Source organism: Malus domestica, chromosome 16 (assembly GCF_042453785.1).
Source record: "Malus domestica chromosome 16, GDT2T_hap1".
Lineage (NCBI taxonomy): Eukaryota > Viridiplantae > Streptophyta > Magnoliopsida > Rosales > Rosaceae > Malus > Malus domestica.
In genome coordinates this window covers 21,517,483-21,540,408 of record NC_091676.1, presented here as the reverse complement: position 1 = coordinate 21,540,408, position 22,926 = coordinate 21,517,483, and the positions used below count along the sequence as shown (strand labels likewise).

Sequence of the window (22,926 nt, the reverse complement as noted above, 5' to 3'; positions counted from 1 at the left end):
TCTTATATTCTTTTTTTATTTTGTACCACTACCGATATATATTTTTCTTTCGGCCATATACCTGCATTTGTCACAAGAACTGAAAAATACTAATGTATTGATCTTCCCAAGTATATTGCTTGTGTTAAAGAACAAAATACATTCACTGGTTCTTCACTGTCAAGATATTGGATTAGTTTCTACTGCTTATACTTAGCCTACGGACACTCCTATAACAACAGCAGGGCATTCGTCCTTCAATCCCAGTCACTTTTGAATTTGATAACACACCAAAAATATAATTTGAAGTTTATGAGTTAGACTTTTCCTTCTACTGTTTCACTTCTCCGACCATTGTGTACCTTCCAGCAAAAACAATCATGAATAACAAGGAAGGAGTCAGCCACAATTAAACATCAAACAGTAACATTCAGGAGAGGGATTGTAAGTTCAGTGGTAATGAGTAGCCTTGCATTCAAGGCAAAATTCAAATTGCTGTCCGGAGAAAAATTCTATCGGAAGTACATGGAAACCTTGATATCCAGACTTTTTAAAGTGAAACAAAATCTTTGAAGCACGTTTGGCTATTCTATTCTAAACTAAGATTTTCATCTTTTGGGAAAATAATGCATCAAGTTTTCCGTTGAATATTATTCGGAGTTAGGCATGTTTCTCAGAAAACCTGTAGTATCCCAAGACTCAATATCTCATAGCAAACATTTTCCATGGGATACCCTAAATGTACCAAAATATTTTGATATCTAATTCTGAATGACTTCAAGGCACAATGCAAGACAAAATCAGAATGCCGAAAAAAACAGTACTAGTATCTGGAACTTACATAATAAAAAGGACAAAAATATCTTTGCATGGAATTAGAGAATTCACTTCAAGAAGCTGGTTTTTGGTGCAGACCCAAATCATCAGCAGAGTAAAAATCTGAAATGAGCCTATAGATGTATGATGGATTAGGCCTCCCTCTGCATACGAAGTTAGAACAATGAGAACTAGTATACAAAAATCTTGAAGAGACCGCAAGTAAGATGAATTTATCTTATCGGTTAGAAAAAAAGGAAAGAATAACTTTCAGAGCACTTAAATTTGAACTGTGAAAGGGGGAATGATTCATTGAGATGAGAAATTTTTTTTGGCTTGCCATCCATCATAGCCAGACACTTCATTTCGTCCAGCTGCAATGGGGCAACTGAAATTGTCCAATGGTGAAAGTGCGAGTGCATGTGTAGTAGTGCTATTTATGCAAAAAAACAAAGACAACTAAAGCAAACTAAACATCTTGGTAAGACATCTAGATAGAAGATAAAGCTGATTGAATGTTGAACGGAAAGCTTATAGTGATGGGAAAACATGGTCTTACATATCAGTAACAAGAAGGAGACTAGCTCCGGTGGCACATAATCAAATGCAGGATTAACAACGTTAAGAATAGGAGCTACACTGCCGATCTAATCGGAGAATTCCCCAAAAGATAAATGGTTCTGAAGGGCATCTCGTATCATTCACCAAAACCTTTGGATTATTAGAATATAGTGGACCCAACTGCAAAACAAACAAAAATATATCAAGGAATAAAAATTAAAAGGAGACGAACAAGTTACCCAAACGTTGTGTGAATATGTTCAAATTTGATTATGCCTAGAGTGCCAGCAACCACAACAAATGGAACAGCATGCTTTTTTGCAGCAAGTGCAACCTGTTTGGGCCCAAAAATATTGTTTTGGGCCGAGCTTAGATCTTTTTCGGCCCAGTATCGGATAGGCCGAGTTTAGATTCGTTCTTGGCCCAGAAGTTGTGTACAGGTGTTATTGATATTTAGTCCATGGGCCACACGGTTAAATTTGGCCATATCATATGGGAAGTTGGAATGTAGACAAATTCTGTTTTGAAAAGGAGTTACGACGTGATCAAGATAATGAGATTGAATAAAGTTTGATAACAAGTTACGTTCAAAGTCCTATTGGGAATAGGATTGGCCGAGATAAAAGAGTTCTAATTCGAGAGGGATTGGGATTCAATACAAGTTGGCCGCTATAAATAGAGAAGGTTGTGCATCATTCAAGCCCCCTTTAATTCAACACACAACTGCCCTGCGCAAATTCTCTCAACAACCTTGAGATTTTTTCCTTTTCTTTTTTCACCGACACACCTTCAGTTTGGATAAACATCATTGTGAAGGCAACCGGTGATATCTTTAGTTAGCATAGATAGCACTGTCATCGTAGAACCAGTCGGTCTCGCAGCATCTTCAGTCGGCATAGATAACACTGTGTCGAGGGTGACTGGTTATCTATCCAAGTCTCAATCGAAAAAGATTTCCGAATCTTGATTGGTCGAGGTCATCTCATTAGCCTTCTCAGCGAAGTGAGGTGTTACAGTTTATTAGGCTCGACACATTGCACGCCAAGTTAGTTTATGATTGGATACTCTCAAGTGGGATTTAGAGTTCGACATTCCGACGGCCGAACCACATTTATTGTTAAGACATATAGATACGCTTTTAGTATTTGTGCCCTTACACTTTGGTGTTGATTCGGCGTGAGTTTACTCTGACGAATACCATCACTATGATCGAATCCGATGACGACGATTTGTGAACTTCGTAAGAATAGTAGCCTTGTTTTCAGGTTCGAGAACCCAAGAGGCCAAGACGTGTTCCTTCCTCGGTCGCAATTGCAAGACGAAGAAGTTGGCCGTGCACTCAACATAACATCAGCATATTTTACTCCTCGGTCGAGCTCGGCCGACGAGTTGGCACACCCCGCATTCAACCGAATGACGTAGTTAGCTCATAGATTACTCGGCCTGCGCGCCACTTAGGCTTGGTAGTTTTTAAGGTTAACATTTTGGCATGCCCAATGGGACCCAATGCTAAAACTATGAAGTTCATGCCAATTGAGACATGATTGGTTAAAAAAAAACAGCTATGGGAAAATCAACAACTAATTTGCCAATTCAGAACATAGGACAAAGTGTATCATAGGCACATAATCCCCTTAGTGCCGTGACACCTAAGTCCACAAACATAACTCGCCGAGAAAAGGAAGTTGGTCTCGATGGTCAGCTTTGCAGTCTAGAAATCCCTAACAAAAACACCCGCGTTCTCAATGAAGGGATAGTGGAGGACTGTGATGAGGATGGTGGTGAAGGCTCTGATCCATCAACAAGATCGTTTCTTCAAAGACGACTTGACGAATAGTCTAGGGCGGTTGAACAGACGTTTAGTTGAGGAATCGATAAACTGCACGACGTGATACGCAGTACCAATGAGGTACAAAACAGATTGTTTGAAATACTGATTAGCAAGGTCTGCGACGACAGGTCATTCGATCTTTCCCGGCAATGGCCACCAAGGAATAATCTGTTACCAATAGTACAGGCCGAGCCAATCCCTACTCGGCTCAAGCTAATTGACTTAGAAAAAAAAAGGATCGAGTAGCAGGACAGATGGACCCGACCGGAGAGTGGAAGTAACGTCCGTTGATATAACCGAGGTCCAGCGGATGATTGATTCGGCCATGAAAAAGGGGCCGAAGTTCCGAAATTCATCCATCCATATCCAGCTTATGTGGAACGGTTCAAATATCCTAAAGGTTTCAAAATTCCAGATTTTAGTCTTTTCGCTGGAGAATCGTCTTTATCCTCGTTAGAACATGTGGCTTGTTTCACCGCGCAATGCAGAGATGTCAACAGTGATTTTCACAAGCTGCGGCTGTCCAACTTTTCAATGACATATTTAGCATTTGCCTGGTATATCAACCTTCCACCTAATTCCATCCAAAGCTGGGAGGAATTGGTCGAGAGATTTCACGAGCAATTTTATCGGCTAGGGATGGAAATGTTAGTTTCTTTGTTGGCAAGGATGGCTCAAGCATCTAATGAGTCACCAATGGATTATCTTACCAGATTTAAATTGGCCAGGAATTGGTGCCGAGTACCTCTCTCTGAAGTCGAGTTTGTTAGACTTGCTTTGAACGGACTCGATGTAGAATACAAAAAGAAAATTTTGGGGGCAAACTTTCAGGATATGTATGAATTAGCCTAGCATGTCCTGCAATATGACTATTTTCTCTGAGAAGAGAAAATGTTGAAACCCCCATCTCGAGGGATGATTTACAAAAACCCTACGGTCAATCACGCGTCGACCGAAGGCGAGGAGTCTCAGTACGTCAGCGTGGATGCGGCCGAGACAGTTATAGATAAACCATACGTGTGCAAGGCATTGACTCAAATTAATTCTAAGGAGGTCAAAACCTACTCGGCCACTGAAGAAACAGCAAAGACATTAAAAGTTTATACCCTTGATATCACAAAGGCTGAAGCAATTTTTGATCAATTGCTATCAGCGAAGATCATTAAACTTCGGCCAGGGCATAACATTTCTAAGGCTGAAGAACTTAAAGGAAGGACATATTGCAAATATCATAACTTGACCAAGCATGCCACAAACAATTGTGTCATATTTCGTGATGATATTCAGAGCTAGATTGACAAAGGCAAGTTAAAGTTTCCTGAAAAACGCATGACGGTTGATACGGATCCATTCCCTTCGGCGACAATTGGCATGGTAGACGCCCGTTTGCCCAAAAGCAAAGGGAAAAAGAAGGTTGAGTTTGCCCCAGTATAACATATCTGAAAGCAAAGCTCCCAGCCTCGACCCAAGATCGACCTATTTTCCAACGCGCCACCTACCGAGCTCTTAGGACCGACCATAGTTGAACCCATGTCAAACTACAACGACGAAGAAAATGGCGGGCCAATAGTACCATATATCCTAAAGAAAGGTTCCCAACCTCGACTCAAGATCGACCTGTTTTCTAATGCACCACCGACCGAACTCTCAGGACCTGCCATAGTCGAGTCCATGTCAGACTCCAGCGACGATGAAAATGGTGGGCCGATAGTTCTGTGCAGCAATTGTAAGACACGCGTCGTATTAACCGAGCCCAAGAGGAAACTGCCTCCGATGCAGATGCCGATGTCACAACACCAATCGGTGATTATGGCGGAACCTTCAAAGGAACCTAGCAAAGGCCAGCGCCGGAAAGTATTCGACAGGCTCGGCCCAAGGAAACAGACAGATGGTCCTATATCGGTCAGACGGCGCCTTGATTTCGACATACTGTTTGACAATGAGGATTATTATTGAAGCAATTCCAGTAGCTCGAGCTCATCAGCAAATCCAAAAACCTTCAAGCCACCTAAACCACGTGACCAACATTGGTACAACTACAATTCTCCTACCAGCATGTATACCGCGCTTTCCAAATCTCAGAAACGTTGACGTCAGCGCATAGATTGCTTAGCTCAACAGCAAGTGGCCCAGCCTGTTTTGGCCACTAAATGGCAGCCGAAAGAAACAGCAGGAAGCAGAGATGAACGGCCAACCCCAACAATCATGGCTGAATTACAAGGGCAGAAGGAAACCAATTGTGACTTTGAAACTACCATTGAAGCATCTGAGAAGTGCATCAAACTTCTTCTTCGGCCCGGGGAAATGAAAGCTCATTTCGAGCAATTTAAGAAAGAGGCTGAAAGCCAATTGCCCCTGTTACCTTTGAAAGAACCACTAATCAGAGTTTGGCGGAATCTGCACCCCTCATTCCTCGGCGAATCATTGGAATATATGAAAGAATTTCACAAGAAATATTTTGCCAACGACTTGTATGGGTTGCCCAAGGCATGCCAAGAAGCTCTTGACTTGGCATTAACTTGCCCCGATGCTGAGCAGATTATCCAAAAAACCACTGATCCAGGAATGAAAGCCAGATTCTAGCACATTTGAGAGGCTAGGGTTCTCGGCTTTGAGGTCGACCCATATACAGACATTGACATAGCCGAACTCCTTTTTTCTCTTGAAGACCTTCAACACCTTCGATATCACTTCGAAGTCTTTTCGGTTGTATCCTTGTTCGGTTTAATGATCGATGAGAAAGAACGGGTGGCACGTCTGGACGCTTACCTGGACACAAGGAACGCCCGGATCGCCTATGAGGAATGAGCTCGTAAAATACGGCAGAAGCAGAGTCCGACACCAGATGCATGCAAGCCCGACGAAAACAATCAAAAGGACACAGAATTGGATTGTGTGCGACAAACGCACGAAGATGTTGAGACACACAGCAATCAGGCCGCGACTGCTCCAACACACGATGTTATAGTCCTCACCACCCTGGAAGATGACGACTAGGATCCAATGGGTCATTCAGTCCTTGAAAATATGGAAATCAGCATGGTCCATGTTCTACCTGCTGAATTTCAGCTGACTACACACCAACCAAGTTCCTTGGACGGTGATGTGGTTGCCGAGGAAGCAACACAAGTTGATTTCGTCAATACTACTGAAGACGAGTCAACAAACGGCGACGATAAACTTAAGCCAGCCTTGGACATCTTGTTTCCCCGTTATTCCTCGACTAATCTTCAGCATTTAAAACCGTTGTATGTCACGGCCCATATTGAAGGCTACCTGATCTTCAAGATTTTCGTCGATTGAGGAGCAATGGTCAATATCATGCCTGTATCCGTCATGAAAGCATTACGACAATCCAACGACGAACTCATTCCTTCAGGAATAACTATGAGTGCTCCCTCTAGACCAAATGAGTACTCATTCTAGACCAAAGGAGTACTCCCTCTAGAGGTCAACATTGCAGGTCGCAATCACATAACTGCATTTTTTATCGTCGACTCCAAGACCGAATATAATGCTTTGCTTGGTAGGGATTAGATTCATCAAACGCATTGCATTCCTTCCTCTTTATATCAAGTTCTCATTTTTTGGGATGGTAAATCAGTTGTGGTCCACTCGGCCGATACTCAGCCGTTTGAAACCAACATGATTCAGGCCCGTTATTATAATGATCACGTCGGCTATATTACCCTATAGGGTTTTAATGAAAATGAACAGTCGACTCGGATCTCAGTCCAGAAGGCCATCGAGGTAGGCGCCGAGACTGTCCACCAGGATTCGGTGAGACTCGGTTTGGCCAATTTACTCCCCACCACTGATGATTGACATTAAAAGCGAGAAGCGTTGGGCCGCGGTTTCATTCACGATGGAACACCTGCTGGCCTATTCGTATGCTATTTCCAAGCAAGCAACCATATTCAGGCATCAACTTAATCGAATTTTTGGCCAAAGAGGATAACGGCCAGGTACTATCGTTGGATAAAGTTCAGGCCGCGCTGGCCAAGCTCGACGATAACCAACCCCAAGTTAAGGATCCTCTAGAGGAAATAAATGTTGGAACGGTCGACGATCCTCGACCATTATTCATTAGTGCATTATTACCCCATGCCATGAAAGTTGAACTCCATCAATTACTTCACGAGTTTAAAGATTATTTTGCTTAGAGTTATCATGAGATGCCGGGTCTCGATCGAACCCTTGTCGAACATGAATTACGTATCAAACCTGGTTGCAAGCCCTTTCGACAACCTCCTCGATGATTCTCGACCGAAGTACAACTCGGCATAAAAGATGAAATTGTTCGACTGTTAAATGCCGGATTTATCTAAACGGCTCGATATGTCGAGTGGTTGGCGAATATTGTATCGGTACTCAAGAAAAATAGGGCCCTTACGCATTTGCATCGATTTTCGAAATTTGAATCTAGTAACACCCAAGGATGCATATCCCATGCCAATTTCAGATTTGCTAATCGACGTCGCGACTAATCAAGATATGCTGTCATTCATGGATGGACATGGCGGTTATAACCAGATATTTATTACCGAGGTCGATGTTCATAAAACTGCTTTCCGCTGCCCGGGAGCACTTGGAACCTACGAGTGGGTAGTCATGCCATTCGGTCTCAAAAACGCTGGTGCTACATATCAACGAGCGATGAATACCATTTTTCATGACCTGATCGACACTACCATAGAAGTATATATTGATGACGTCGTGGTCAAATCGAAAAGTAGCTGAACGCATATCGATGATCTTCGGTAAACTTTCCTTCACATGCGACGACATACCTTAAGATGAACCTTGCCAAATGCGCCTTTGGTGTGTCGGCCGGTAATTTCTTAGGTTTTGTTGTCCACCATCGCAGCATCGAGGTCTATGCAAACAAAGCTTGTGCGATTATTGATGCCCCACCACCGACGACCAAAAAACAACTCCAGTCCTTGCTCGAGAAAATAAATTTTCTTCGCCGATTCATAGCTAATTCTGCTGGCAAAATGATGGCATTCTCTACACTGTTGAAACTTAAGGACTCAGATAAGTTTGAGTGGCATGAAGAACATCGAGTGGCTTTCACACAAATCAAGGTTGCTTTTGCAACTCCACTTGTCCTTGTACCGCCTCGACATGATAAACCCCTTAAGCTTTACATTTCAGCGGTCGAAGAATCCATCGGTTGCCTCCTCGCACAACATACTAAAGCTGGGCAAGAACAAGCTATTTTCTATCTCAGCCAACACCTTAATCCTCCAGAGATCAATTATTCACCCGTTGAGAAACTTTGTTTGACTTTGTTCTTCGCCGCATCAAAACTTCGACATTATATGCTCCCATCCGTTACTCAGGTCATCGCCCAGACATATGTCATTCGATATATGCTTACTCGGCCAATAGTTAAAGGTCGAATCAGGAAATGGACACTGGCACTATTGAAGTTTAGTTTGCAGTACGTCCCACAAAAAGCCGTCAAAGGACAAGCGCTTGCTGATTTCTTAGCCCACCACCCTTCTCCATATGGGTTCGAGGGCAACGATGTTGATATCGGAATAGTGGCAGCACGCGACAATTATTGGACGATGTATTTCGATGGTTCCAGTATGTCGACATCGGTCGATGTGGGGATTGTACTCCAGTCTCCACACCAACACCGTTGGTTCTTTTCCCTCCAGTTGGATTTTAATTGTACCAACAATCAGGCCGAATACGAAGCCTTTGTTATCGGCCTTAGCGTACTCCATGATTTGCACGCTGCTCGTGTCCTCGTTTTTGGCGATTCAGAGCTTATGATTAACCAACTCAATAGAACTTTTCGGTGCATGAGTTGTACTCTGGCGCCTTATCACATGGTTGCCAATTACTTGGTTGAGTCATTCGACGGTATCACGTTCAATCATATTTCCCGTGGTCAGAACACCGTCACAGACGAACTCGCTTAGATAACCTCCGGAACATAACTCCTGGAGGACAAGTGTGGACCAATGATACCCGTTTTACGGCAATCGTATCCAGCTTTGGTTAATCAACAAGTCCTTTAGAGTGACCAAGTCATCCGTACACGAGTAATGTCCTTACCTTCGTTGTTGGAACGGGAGGATCATGTAGATGCTTGCCCGGTCGAGACGTTACCAAACGATTGGAGAAGGCCAATTATGCAATACCTTGATAATCCCAGAGGCAAACACGACTGAAAAACAAAGGTCCATGCCACAAACTATGTCTCATACCAGAATGAGTTGTATCGAAAAGGCGAAGACGGTTTATTACTCTTATGCCTCGGTTGGCAAAAAGCCGCCCAAGCAATCACAGAAGTACACGAAGGAATTTACAGAGCCCATCAATCAAGACGCAAGATGCGTTGGCTACTTCGTCGGCACGGTTACTTCTGGCCAAGCATATTGAAAGATTGTATTGAGTATGCACGAGGATGCGTCCAATGTCAAATTCATGGACCCATTCAAAGAGCCCCGGCCGATTACTTCATTCGGTCACCAAACCTTGGCTGTTCAAAGGATGGGCAATGGACGTGATCGGAAAAATTACGCCATCTTCTGGAGCAGCGAAATATGCATGGTTACTCGTGGCAACTGATTATTTCACCAAATGGGTCGAAGCAAAATCATACACCAAATTAACCTCCAAGGAGGTTTGCGATTTTATGGAGGAACATATTATGACCAGGTTCGGCATACCATAAACGATCATAACTGATAATGGCACAGTCTTCACAGCTGAAAGGTTCAAAAAGTAAACGGCGAGCTTAAAAATTTTGCTTGATCAGTCCACTCCATACTATTCGTAAGCGAATGGACAAGCCGAAGCAAGTAATAAGGTTTTGATTGGCATTCTCGAAAAAATGATAAAAGAAAGACCTGGCATGTGGCATTTAAAATTGAATGAAGCCTTATGGGCATACCGGACTTCACCCCCGTCGGCAATAGGGACCACCCCATATACGAGATGTTACCGGTCGAGCTAAGTGTAAATTCTTTACGCATGATGGAGCAGAGTAATCTGTCCAACACCGAATACAACCAGGCCATGTTACAAGAGTTAGAAGATTTGGAAGAAGATCGGCTAGACGCTTATAATCTTCTAGTGGCACAAAAGAAAATTGCCGAACGAGCTTATAAAACAAAAAACGTTCGGTGAAGGAGAGTTAGTTTGGCAAACTGTGCTACCTGTAGGAATTAAAGACCCCAGAATCGGAAAAATGGTCGCCGAATTGGGAAGGACCATTCGTCGTCCATAAAATCCTCGGTAATGGGGCGTACCATCTTAGAGATCGAACTGGTATTATTCACAAGTTGCCAACCAATGGAAAGTTCTTAAAAAAGTACTACCCAGTCACATGGGAGATGCAAGAATAAAAACGCGTTTCATTTCAATAATGTCACATGGGAGATGCAAAAATAAAAGCCCGTTTCATTTCGATGATAAGTCAGTTTACAGTCAAATAATTCTAAGGTGATGAAGGAAGAAGAGTTCCAAGAAGGGCCTTTAGCTCCAACCACCGCACTTCGCCCATGATGACCTCGGCTTGCCCATTTTTCTTGCCCAGTTTCAGCTGCTCGACTCGCTTCGCGTTCGCCGCATAGTCGGTTAAACAAGATTTACCGCCCGACTCAAAGTCTCTTGTAAGCTCAGAAGCAATATTCGACCTTCGTTTTGCTAGGTTGGCCATTTGACGGTCGAGATCAGCCAAGGCCTCCCATTTCGTCTTTAAAGCGTCGATCTTCGGACGCAGAGTGTCTTGAATGACCAATGCAGCTTTCAAGTCCTCGTTAGCCCGAAGAGCATTCTTGAAAATGCTGAAGGATTCCCGAACTCACTCCAAGGTGGACGATGCCTGAACAATGGCTTTGGCGCTCATTTGACCATCTGTTCTGAGGTCGTTTAGGCATGCACCCAACAAATCAAGACCTTTGCGCTCAAGGACTTGTGACGCCGAGAGAGACAAAACTTCTTACAGCCGAACTAGAGCAGCTGAATCGGCAGGTTCAGTTGTAGTAGCCGAAAGGCCAGCCGTTCCAGAAGTGCTTAACAAGAGAGCTTTAAACTCGACTTCCCATGAAGGCTATACACAAAAATCAGTTTAAGCACAAGGAAATCACAAAAGAATATAGCAAAAAGGTTTTGTTTTAAACCTGCTAAGAGGAGACTTCGGCCATGTCTTCGGGTTCATTGCTCGAACCTAAAGAACTTAATGGCCGAGCCCAGTGTCTTAGACTGCTTCTCAGTTCATGCGGCCGATGGAGGTTATCTACATTCGATGGCCACTGAGGCGGCTAGGAAATATAGATAACACCCTTCGGCGCGTAGAAATTTCGATGAAAAGAATGGGTAGGCACCTGACATTTAGTATCTTCCTGGTTTAGAGTTCTAAGGCAGAAAGGAAACCAAAGAGAAGCGGTATGGTTACTTACGAAGGCCGAAGTCACTTTTTGAGGAGGGGTGCCGAGGTCTTGGTCCTGAGGGTGAATTGGAGTTTCTGACGTCGCTTCAGGCTCGACGAGAAGCCTCTTTCCGCGATCGACCACTGGAGGATCAACCTAATTAGCTACCTCAACCACAGGGGGAAGATCAACGGTAAGAGCTTGGGTTGGTCGAGATCGACTCGCCAGCAGAGTCTCATCACTTTCATCATCCTGAAATAAAAGTGTTAATAATTATTGGTTACTTAATAAGTGAAAGGATTTGACGACATAATCGTACCTCTTCTACGATAACCGCCGAATGCCGTGGGTTCTTGGAGAGATCCTTCCCAATCGAATGAGTCGTCTCCCCCAGAACAGGAACTTCTGTTGACTCTGGAGCTACAGGCAAGACAATTGATGGTACAACAAGTGGCTCAATCATGACCTCGGGAACCTTAGGCATTGGTTGAGCTTGGGTTGCTAGGCTGGTCGAAGAAGGTTGGTTAGCTGCCGAAGCCTGAGCTACGGGAACAGGATGAGAGGCACTCGGAGCGATCGTCTCAGTGGTATGGCTGGAGATAATATGAATCTCCCGAGCTCAATTTTTCGCCAATTTCTTGACGCGTTTCGAGGGATGGGGAGTTGCATCTGCCATCTCGGTGACAGGTTGAAGTCATTTGGTCAAGAGGTTTTGTGCGGAGGGTTTGGTTTTCTTGGAAGAGAGGGCTAATTTCTTCTTAATCGTCATCGGGGCGATCACGTCTACTTGTACCCGATCACCTAGGAAAGCGAAATCCCGTTAGTAGAATCACGCGAGTAATTAAAAGAAAGACTAAAGGTAGAAACAGAGGTATACCTTAGGGTGCCTCTTTAGATTGAGGGGCATAGGGTTTTTTGGGCTGGTCACTAAAAATCTTGTTGATTACACCCTCGACCGAAGTGCCAAAAAAGTCTTGCGAATATTTTTTCCGCCAGTTGCTGAAGATATCAGTGCCAAGAGATTTAGGAGAATTTGGTCAAAGACGAAATTTCTTACATCTTTCTTGAAATTCTTTTTCGACATCTCTGCACTCCATTTCTGAAGAAAGAAAAGGCAATGGGCAACCTTGGAGGTAACCGAGTTGTCGGGCGGTAAAATGAGGGTGATAAATTTCCTAACTTGCTCGATGCGCATCACAGCCAAGGGGAAGGTCGCGAGTTAACACGAACGACCCCCAATTTTAACAGAATGCGGCATCATCGTTATCACTCTAGGTCGATGTGGGAAGTCTGATGGAGCAAGGATATTCTTGACGGCGACATATCAATAATTCGTCATCAGAAAGGACATCCAGGTCGAAGAGGTGTTTAAAGACTTCTTCGGCCCGGTGAGAGGGTACTGGTCGGGAAGCCAATTGAAAACCTAGCGCTACAGTAGACTGGAGGTCGGAGACTTCAGGCCGAAGTGTGGAGAAGTAAACTTGCAGCCAGAGTTGGAACATCTAGAGAGGTCCATTCTGGTGCGGGTCAATCTTGTTAAGGGTTGTCTCTGCCAAGCAACGGAAAAGGTTGGCGAGGACGGCAGGGATGAGCGCTAGAGAGTGGCCACTAGCCAGGGCTTCCGCCATCAGCATGTTCTTGACCAAACATTTGTTCTACTTGGTACAACAAATGAATTTGTTATACCAGAAAAACAGGAAAGCCTCGTGTTTTCCCTTCCGCAGACTCGCATTTCCTCTACTGGCAAAATATAGGATAAGGGTGTTGTAGTTTAGGAAATTTTTTTGCAATTTCTGAACATCGATTTTTGAAGGCTCTTGACCTTCCTGACTCAACGTCTCGATGGCCCGACCGTCAAACAACACCTTGAGGTCAAGATTGGAAGGGTATCCGATAAGGGTATCGTCGATCGGATGCCGGAAGGAGGTGTCCCAATGATAGTCGAGATGTCAATGATGGTAGGAGTCATAGGGCTGAATGGAAGGACCATGGTGTTGGTGGCCGAGCACCAAAGGCTAAGAGCTGCCATGAGAAGCTATTTATCCATTGTAATCTCCATGGTAGAGAGCTTGATGGCGTCGTAAATACCAAGAGTTTTCCACTCCTTACCAAAGAATCTTTCCATTCGAATGACCCATGCCACCCAATTCGCATTGGGCGAAGATCAGGATCCTTGGGGTTTTGCCTGGCACCACTTCGACCAATCAAATCCTTGCAACAAATCTGCCAAACAGTGTTCTTTTAACAAGTTGGTGATGGATGATGGCACCGTATCCTTAAAGAGTGGACCCAGAACTTGGTGAGTAGTGCTTAACTTACCCTCAAAACGCAGAGTTTTGATAGCATGATGATTGGTGAAATCCTTGCACTTGTTGCACTCAAAAAAGAGTTTTGAGACAAAGGAGGCCATTGAGGAAAGGTTAGAAATTTCTGAGATAAAAGGATCGAAATTCTTGATTTTTGAAAACACAGCGGCAAGAAAAATTTAAGGGTTTTGAAAAGCGTAAGGTACGAATGGGAGAAGTCCAGGTTTTATAGACATTTGGGAACGGAAGGCTAAACGGTTGATTTTCAAAATCAAGGGTAGAATCAAGCAGGAGTGATACTAATCATTGTACATGCTCAGAAAACTAAGGCGAAAGGATTGAGGTTTTCGCGAATTGAGGACACATGATGGCGTGTTACGACGGATCTAATGCAGGAGAGACATTTCGGCGGTCGCGTGTTTTCAAGGATCATGATTAAAGACTGCTAGGGTAACCAGGGGGTTGACACGTGGCGGCATGATTTGGAAATGTAGATCGTGGGATTACGTCTCATAAGCACGCATAAGGATGGTTCCCGAGAGTTAGTTTCACTTCTTCAAGGTCGAGGCAGTGTAGATCGACGACCTCAGAAGCGAGGGGGCAATGTTTGGGCCCAAAAATATTGTTTTGGGTCAAGCTTAGATCTTTTTCGGCCCAGTATCGGATAGGACAAGTTTAGATTCGTTCTCGGCCCAGAAGTCGTGTACAGGTGTTATTGATATTTAGTCTATGGGCCGCACAGTTAAATTTGGCCATATAATATGGGAAGTTGGAATGTAGACGAATCCTGTTTTGAAAAGGAGTTACGACGTGATCAGGATAATGAGATTGAATAAAGTTTGATAACAAGTTACGTTCAAAGTCCTATTGGGAATAGGATTCTCCAAGATAAAAGAGTTCTAATCCGAGAGGGATTCGGATTCAATACAGGTTGGCCGTTATAAATAGAGGAGGTTGTGCATCATTCAAGCCCCCTTCAATTCAACACACAACTGCCCTGCGCAAATTCTCTCAACAACCTTGAGACTTTTTCCTTTTCTTTTTTCGCCGACACACCTTCAGTTTGGAAAAACAGCACTGTGAAGGCAACCGATGATATCTTTAGTCGGCATAGATAGCACTGTCACCGTAGAACCAGCCGGTCTCGCATCATCTTCAGTCGGCATAGATAACACTGCGTCGAGGGTGATTGGTTATCTATCCAAGTCTCGGTCGAAAAAGATTTTAGAATCCTTATTGGTTGAGGTCATCTCATTAGCCTTCTCGGCAAAGTGATGTGTTACAGTTTATTAGGCTCGGTACATTGCACGCCGAGTTAGTTTATGATTGGATACTCTCAAGTGGGATTTAGAGTTCAGCATTCCGACGGCCGAACCACGTTTATTGTTAAGACATATATCCACTTTGAGTATTTGTGCCCTTACACTTTAGTGTCGATTCGGCGTGAGTTTACTCTGACGAATACCATCACTGTGATCGAATCCGACGACGACGATTTGTGAACTTCGTAAGAATAGTAGCCTTGTCTTCAGGTAGGCCGAGATGTGTTCCTTCCTCGGTCGCAATCGCAAGATGCAGAAGTCGACCGCGCACTCAACACAACATCAGCATATTTTACTCCTCGGCCAAGCTCGGCCGACGAGTTGGCATGCCCCGCATTCAACCGAATGACGTAGTTAGCTCATATATTACTCGGCCTATGCGCCACATAGGCTTGGTAGTTTTTAAGGTCAACACAACCATATTCGTCCCAACAGAAGCTATGATACTGCCATTGGCTATGACGGCATGAACCCCAACTATGACCTGTATGCGAAGTTTCAAAAAAATATGGGTACATTATTCATAAAATTCACATAAAAGAAAAAGAGTAAGCAAAGTGAACATTTACCATGTTTACTCGTGAAATCATGGCAAAAAACTGAAGAATCGGTAATCATTGTAATTTGTATACCTTTTGCAGCCAACTCTTTTACAATAACATGACCCAGATACCTAAGAAATACCAAGTAACCAACAGATCAAAACAAAAGAGGGGAAAGATCGATTAATCAACAAGTAGGTATGATCATGTACAGACTTTGGAGCACCCACAGCAACAAAGACCTGGAATGGTCGTTTCTTCTTTGCAGCACATAGGAACTTCTTCACGGTTCTCGACTGGCCTAATTAAGGTTAGTACCATCTCACTGAAAAGTAGATGCAGTTGTAATGAAGCCGGGATGGAAAATCAGATATTCATAAGAAACACATATACACAAAGTTCAATTGCTTATCGCAAGATGTGTGTCTAATGTCTATACATAGACTACTATGCTAAGTATGCATTTAATCAGGAGGAGCAAAAATTTCCGCTTCAAAATATTAAGAAGCACAGGTTATGAGTTACTGCTGCAAAGCCAATCCATATCCCCTCTTTGGCTTGGTCTATCATGTGCTTTCGGTAGATATTTAGGGAACAAATTTACTAATTAAGAACATTCTGGCCAAACTAATTCGTTGGGGATGTAAGACCAACAGTATATAACAACGTGTTTGGATTATTCCACGTAAATTCTTATCTACTGATATATGGGGATGATGATCAGAGTTGAGACTTATTATCTCCATGATTTATGGCATCAAAAAGTTTTGAAGCTAGAGAATAACATCACTAAGTGCATAGTACACGTGAGAAACCAGAAGAGCATGAATTGAAAAAAAATAAAGAAAATAGTTTCAATGCTTGAAGAAACTCGGTAGTGAAAAAAACATGTTCAGGGTGAAAGAAAAAATTACTTTTGATGTATAAGCTCCACCATCAGATCCGCAATCTGTTCATGGCAAGTTTTTATATCTTCAATGAGGTCATTAACTGCTTCTGTGACAACTTTTGTCAGCTGCAAAGAAAATATGGCAGTTAGTAAAGAAATATATTTTACAATGCCTAACTAAGATTTAATTATGTGTTAGATCTTATATATAAACTTAAGCGATTGCTCAAACTTGCCTTTCCCCTGAATTTCATGATTCGTTTAAGCTGGTAAGTGGTAACACAGCGATTTTGGTCCCAAGAAGATCAGCCAATGAAGGGGAACGCAGAAGCCTTTGAGAAGTAACGACAGACACAGGAATGGTTTATCATCTCCCTCATCACTATCTCTATCCTTGCCTTGAGTGGATAAAAACAAAGTGAAAGCTCCTCTTCCCTAATAATATGGAAAATATGCCTCACGATGTTCCCAATAGCAAAAGGTCCTTGTGTTTGCACCGAAAATGTGCCCATTTTTACTTATTTGGGCCATTGGGGTAAAATATGGTATTTGAAGGATTAATATGCAAGAAAGCTAACTTGAAAAGATATTTGGCTGCAAGTGGATGGGTTTGGCACTATAATATTGTTTTTCCCATTTGTTTGGGTGGTGGAGGTTTGTCAAGCATTTGTTTAATCAAGATACATGCATCCTTGCAAATGGGTTGGAAGGCAACATACGGATGTGGATGCAGAGAACATGTGAAAGAAGCCAACTAGCTTCTTTTAAATGTTAGTTTATTACAAGTGGGAAAACATGTGATGAAAGCATGTGCTGGAAATGCAAGTTCCTCTTTTAATATTATTTCTCCATGCAAGTTGGCAAAACCAATGCAAGCTGCCCAAGTTTCTTTCGGGCAAGTACAAGATTCTCAGCATGTGGCTCTTTTCAGATCTCTATTTAAAGGGGCAGATGCACAAGGATTATGGAGACTCAATCAAACAAACAAATACAAGCACAAACTCTGCTCAAACCAGATTTGCCTTCACAAAGCTGTAGTCAGCCCCCAAGCCTTCATCCTTTTTTAGGATCAGCCTTCACAAAAGCCATCTTTTGTTTAGTTTATTAGCTCTGCTGCTCACTTGTAGTATCGATCTCATTTGTAGTCTTTATGTACAACTCATTTTCAGTCATTTAAATTACAAGCAATCTACAATATTAGTCACTTTCCTCTGTCATTTACATTTTCGAGCAACCTTGTCATTTACATATTGTTCTATCTCTCCATATAAGTAAAGTCCTTATTTTTAAGGCAAAGAAAGAACCTTGATTTGAGCAACTCCCACTCAAATGGCACAATCTCTTGATTTGAAGTCAAAAGGCATAACCTCAATCATTCAAATCCTGTCTACTAGCGGCATCTAGTAGTGGCACGCCCGCACCCACCAATCTTGTATGTGAAGTAAATCCCCGGCTTGCCTGCGAGGCCCATGACAGATTTAGGGAGCAAACATATTTTGGCACGCCAGGTGGGACCCTTATATAGAGTTAGATTATGAACAATCCTTATGTTCATGATTTTTCTCAATATGCTTTTTCGGAGTATGAGGAGGATGACGGTGTTGAAGAGCGCCCAAGCTATGGTTATCACATAGAGTCAACCTATGAGTCGCCAACTTATGGATACATGGCTGAAGAGTACTTAAGTCCCATGAAACATGATTGTCGGCAAACTAATAGCCATCAAATAAATAATAATCTTGAAGATTGGCCAACTTATGGCTATGATGAAGGTTATTATTCTTTTGAAGACTATGATAGGCCAACAAATGGCTTTGAGTATCCAAATGCTTCCAATGAGTACAAAGAGCCAATATATGAGATGCCAACTCATGATCATCCGGATGAAAAGCTCTACAAAGAGGATGTGGGCAAATTAGAGAAGGTGTCCAAACTCCATGTGGCAAGCATCGAGTATGGTGAAGAGGTGACTAATTGTTTTAAAAGGGTGGAGGAAAGCTATACAACTTTTGGAGAAACTTTGAGAAAGTTGATAGATCAAATGTGTCAAATCCCCTCTACAAAGCACACTCACCCTACTACAACCAAGGAATAACAAATCATACACGTTGATGAAGGCCAAACAATGGCCCCACCCAATGAAAAATCCATGAAAATGGATATGGTTGTAGAAGACCAAGCCGTTGTAGGCCAAACACCAATGCTCGGGGGGCTCGAACTCACACCTCATGTGGAGCCCGAAGAAGAAGAAAAAAGCTCATACACTCCTCCCCGCCAACACAAGCATGTTATCCATATCGAGATCTCAAGGAGGGCAAAGCTCGGGATCAAACATGAATGGCCACCTCCTATGGTTCCCAAGCTACATAGCATGGCCAATTTAAAAGGTGGATCTGATCTTTCTATACTCAATTTTAAGAAGAGAAAAAGATTTGAGTGTTAAGAAGAAAATAACACATGGGCAGCCAATGGGCTCCTACAACATGCCCGAATGGCTTTCCCATTTATTATCCTCCTGTGCATTTTTTTTAGTTACTTTCTTTCTCATTTTCTCTTTCTCTCTTTCTTCCCTTTTTGTCTGAAAGGGCCTTTCTTTGGCTTTTTGAGTTATCAGGCAACAAAAAACAAGAATATATATATATATATATATAACATTTTCTCATACTCTGCCCGAAAGGGCTGTAGTTTATGTTTCTATTGCCCGACAAGGGCTTTCTTTTTGTTGTTTTGATTTGTCTGAAATGGCTCTCTCTCTCTCGGTCTTTTCCTTTTTGTTTCCTTTCTTTCTTTCTCTTTTCCTTTCCTTTTCTTTTTCTTTCTACTCCTCTGTTTTGCTTACTTGCCCGACTTGGGCAGATGTTGTCTTGCCCGACTGGGTTATCTTACCCAATGAGTGGTTGCCCGAAGGAGCTACAATCTTGCCCGATGGGCAGGACATTTTTTCTACTGCAATTTGTTCAGATGTTGTCAATTAGATTGAATAAATCAAACAGAATTAACAGACGATTAAACAGGATTGTGGGGAGATCAAGAGGAGTGAGCGGTTACATTTCCCAATCAAAATTATTCCAATTCTCAGGTTCAACTCACATGTATGGGCGGGTACAAAATACATTTGTGATGAACTCGATTTCTACTCAAGTTACAAACGATACTAACTCTTGGTTATGGGAACTTTTAGGTGCAGAATCCCCATCAGAAAACACAAATCATCCATACAGGAAACTGAAAATCTATATATCAAAACAGTGTCAATGATATTAGAAACGGAAAAAATCTCTGAAAAGCTAAAATTGATAAAAGATCCGATACAGTTTCGAAAAAGAAATCCACGATAAAATTGTAAACTAAAATTATTGCCTAAGCTGCACTCTGCTTCTTCAGTTTTGCAAGTTCATTTCTGACAAGCCCAGCTTTCTGCAAATGAGGAAAAGGGATTTAATTTGACAGAGTTCAACATGACAAAGATGAACAATTGCAACCGTCTACAAACATTCCAAACTAAGCCACATAAGGAAACATGCGATTTTACAGAAACAAATACGTAGTTTGAAACTTAGTAGTTATTAATGGCAAAATAACCAACCTTAATCTTAGCCAGCATGAGCTTGAACCGATCAAAGTCATTAAGAGCCGCCCTTCTCTTCTGAACAACCAGTTTTCTACCCCACGAGCTGTTCTCCCACTTCTTCTTCACATCTGCCAACATGTAAACAAATATTTAGAATAAACCTATGACATGAAAACAAGACTATTACTGTTTACGAGTTGTTGGCTTACCAGCAGTCTCCATGGCAGCAAGCAGTTCCTTCTTCTTGGGGACCCTCTTGATCTCGATTTTGATGTCAGTCAGAGAAAGTCTCTTGAAATTCATTTGGGACCTCACCATATCAGGGGCATCAACCAGAGCCTACAGAGACAATTACTAGAGGATCAAAACACTGACGTCAATGCAGAAGAAACATAAAAAAAAAGACAACCAATCATACAATTACATATGGGCAGAGATTGAACTGGTTCTGATTGAAGCCCAGTCCAACACCAATTAAAAATTAAACAACTCAAGAAAATTCGGGTCAGATTGGATTGGTAATCACGTTATAATTTGCAGTAAAACGAAAAGTTTAGATAAAAATTTCTCACTGGCAAGTAGCAAAGTAACAAAATGCAAGGCCCAGAGGATAAGTTGTAAGAAATGCTAAAATTTAACCCTTCTAATAGGAAACTCAATGAAACAGATTTCCGTACATTAAAACTATAATTCTAAAGACATCACAACATACACCCGAGAAATTATGCACATAAAACACAATGGGAGAAGAAGAAATTCTAAATTTTCGTATTTCAATCCAAAACTCTTTCTTTACTAAAGAATCTATTATTCCATTAGTTCATTTTGACCTCATTTATACATCCAAGTACAACTCAAACAACACAGTAAAGCCTTATTGTTTACGGAATGGTTGAGTTTGTCTAAAATCGTTAGTTCGAGATTCCGAAAACAATGGTAAAAACTCAACTCAGAGCACAAAATATGCTTACTAGATCCAAAATACTTGAGGAAAAAACAAATACATGTAGCACTGAAGCTTCCGAACCATACCCAAATGAACCCCAATACAATTTCCCCCTATTTCCCCTCAAGTTTTGTACTCAGAAAAACAGAATGCGTAAAAAATTCAAAATTTACAGACAAATATTGAAATTTGATCAAATCAAATAATAAAAATAAAGTAAAATTGGAAAAAGGAAGGAGAAGGGTACCCTGTTCTGGTCAAGGACGTCGACGATGACGACGAGCTTCCCATAGTCCTCGCCGTAGTTGACGAGAGCCACCCTTCCGATCTCAACGTACCTCTTGAAAGGCTGTCCAAAAAAAAAAAAAAAAAAAAAAAAACAGGATGAGATCAAAGAAGAACAACGAAACAAAGTGGTTTCTAAAGAGTATACAGAGAAGATAAACGCCATGGATTAGACGAGAAAGCTCACCATTTTTCTGGTTCTGGTGTGACAGCTCTGGCAGTAGAGGAGGCGGAGCGGAGAAGTGCAAGTGTAGTCAAGGTCGGGGATTTAGGGTTTTGTTATTGTTATTGTGAACTAGAATTAATAATTTAAAATTGAGTCCGGTGAGTACGGTACCCTCAAATGATAAAGTATAGTAGCATATGGGCACACTAAAAGTGCATGAGAAAATTTTTTATTTTTATTTTTGAAATAGAAGAAGAGATGAAGAGAGTGATAGAAAACGTGGGAGTGAGAATTTTTTTTTTTTTAATTAGAGATATGTTAGAATTACATGTAGGTGAGGCTTTGAAAAAAAATAACAAAATTTGATTGTGTGAAATTACATTTCTGTCCTATATTTCTTATTCATGTTTTGTTTTTATTAGAGGGTTAAACTGATAATTTCATTGGATTTTGATTGACAATGAATGTTTTATTAATTAGCAGAGATTTATTCGAAATATATTTTGTAAATCAAATATTGTAACAGTTTTAAAATTTTAGTAATTTTATAAGATTAATTTTAAAATTCTAATAATTTTGCCACATTTATTTTAGAATTTATGCACTTTTGCAAGATTAATTGCTAAATTCCAACACTTCTGTAAGTTCATTTTCAAAATTTATTTATCCAAATATCAAAACCACAAAATTAAACACTTTTAGAAAAGACAATATAAAGAATAAAAAATAGAAAATCTCAATCATTCTCATAAAAGTAAGATTATAAAAGACGCTAAGTGCTAGTTAAGCGATGTGTTGGAGTCTAGCGCCTAGGCTTCTAGGCAAAAGCTAGGCGGACTAGATGGATCTAAGTAAATTATCTATATCGTATAAGTAAGTGCCAATTTATACTTAAAAAATACATAATTGTATTGAAATACATAAATTGCAAAGTAGAATGACATTTATCTAGATTATAAAGTATTAGAACATATTGAAAACATAGGGAACAAAAATATAATAAGTGTTCATCCAAGTATTCCACAAGTCTCTTGTAGATGCAAATTTCTGCCTTCTTCTCCTTTGATGAAAATACACCTACAAAACAATAACATCTAAGATCAAGGCCAAAAGTCTCACGTGCCCACGATGAATAGAGGGGGGGGCTTTGGCCAAAGAATCTCCGATGCCAAAGTTTGAATTTGAGAGATAAAGTGTTTAGAGAATTTTAGGGAGAAAATAGACTTAGGTTTTTGGAGAAATATGAGGCTATATATAGGGGGTTTGGCTAGCCCTATTTGGAGAAATAGGGACTGGCCACTTATGATGGTGTTTTTAAT

The 22,926-nt window shown here is 41.6% G+C and overlaps 2 protein-coding genes across 4 annotated transcripts; both read right to left on the bottom strand.

Annotated features, from left to right (window-relative positions):
* Positions 1-80: 80 nt before the first annotated feature.
* Positions 81-17,032, bottom strand: LOC103416726 (uncharacterized). Of its 3 annotated transcripts, XR_011577485.1 has the most exons (7): positions 16,876-17,032; positions 16,665-16,765; positions 15,967-16,075; positions 15,841-15,881; positions 1,355-1,536; positions 821-959; positions 81-341 (listed from the first exon to the last, which is right to left on the bottom strand). XR_011577485.1 is itself a non-coding variant. In XM_008354949.4 (5 exons), exons 1-5 carry the CDS (start codon positions 16,891-16,893, stop codon positions 15,686-15,688), a joined length of 276 nt encoding a protein of 91 aa, XP_008353171.3. In that variant the 5' UTR covers positions 16,894-17,032; the 3' UTR covers positions 15,554-15,685. The 3 variants fall into 3 exon arrangements, 2 of the variants coding, with proteins under 2 accessions (XP_008353171.3, XP_008353170.3); XM_008354949.4 differs by lacking the exons at positions 81-341; positions 821-959; positions 1,355-1,536 and adding an exon at positions 15,554-15,692; XM_008354948.4 differs by lacking the exons at positions 81-341; positions 821-959; positions 1,355-1,536 and having other exon boundaries at positions 15,710-15,881.
* Positions 17,033-19,855: 2,823 nt separating this feature from the next.
* On the bottom strand, positions 19,856-21,855 carry LOC103426452 (large ribosomal subunit protein eL14z-like). Its single transcript, XM_008364538.4, has 5 exons — positions 21,629-21,855; positions 21,404-21,505; positions 20,420-20,549; positions 20,226-20,338; positions 19,856-20,056 (listed from the first exon to the last, which is right to left on the bottom strand). The coding sequence occupies exons 1-5, from the start codon at positions 21,629-21,631 to the stop codon at positions 20,000-20,002; spliced, it is 405 nt and encodes a 134-aa protein (XP_008362760.2). The 5' UTR covers positions 21,632-21,855; the 3' UTR covers positions 19,856-19,999.
* Positions 21,856-22,926: the final 1,071 nt, after the last annotated feature.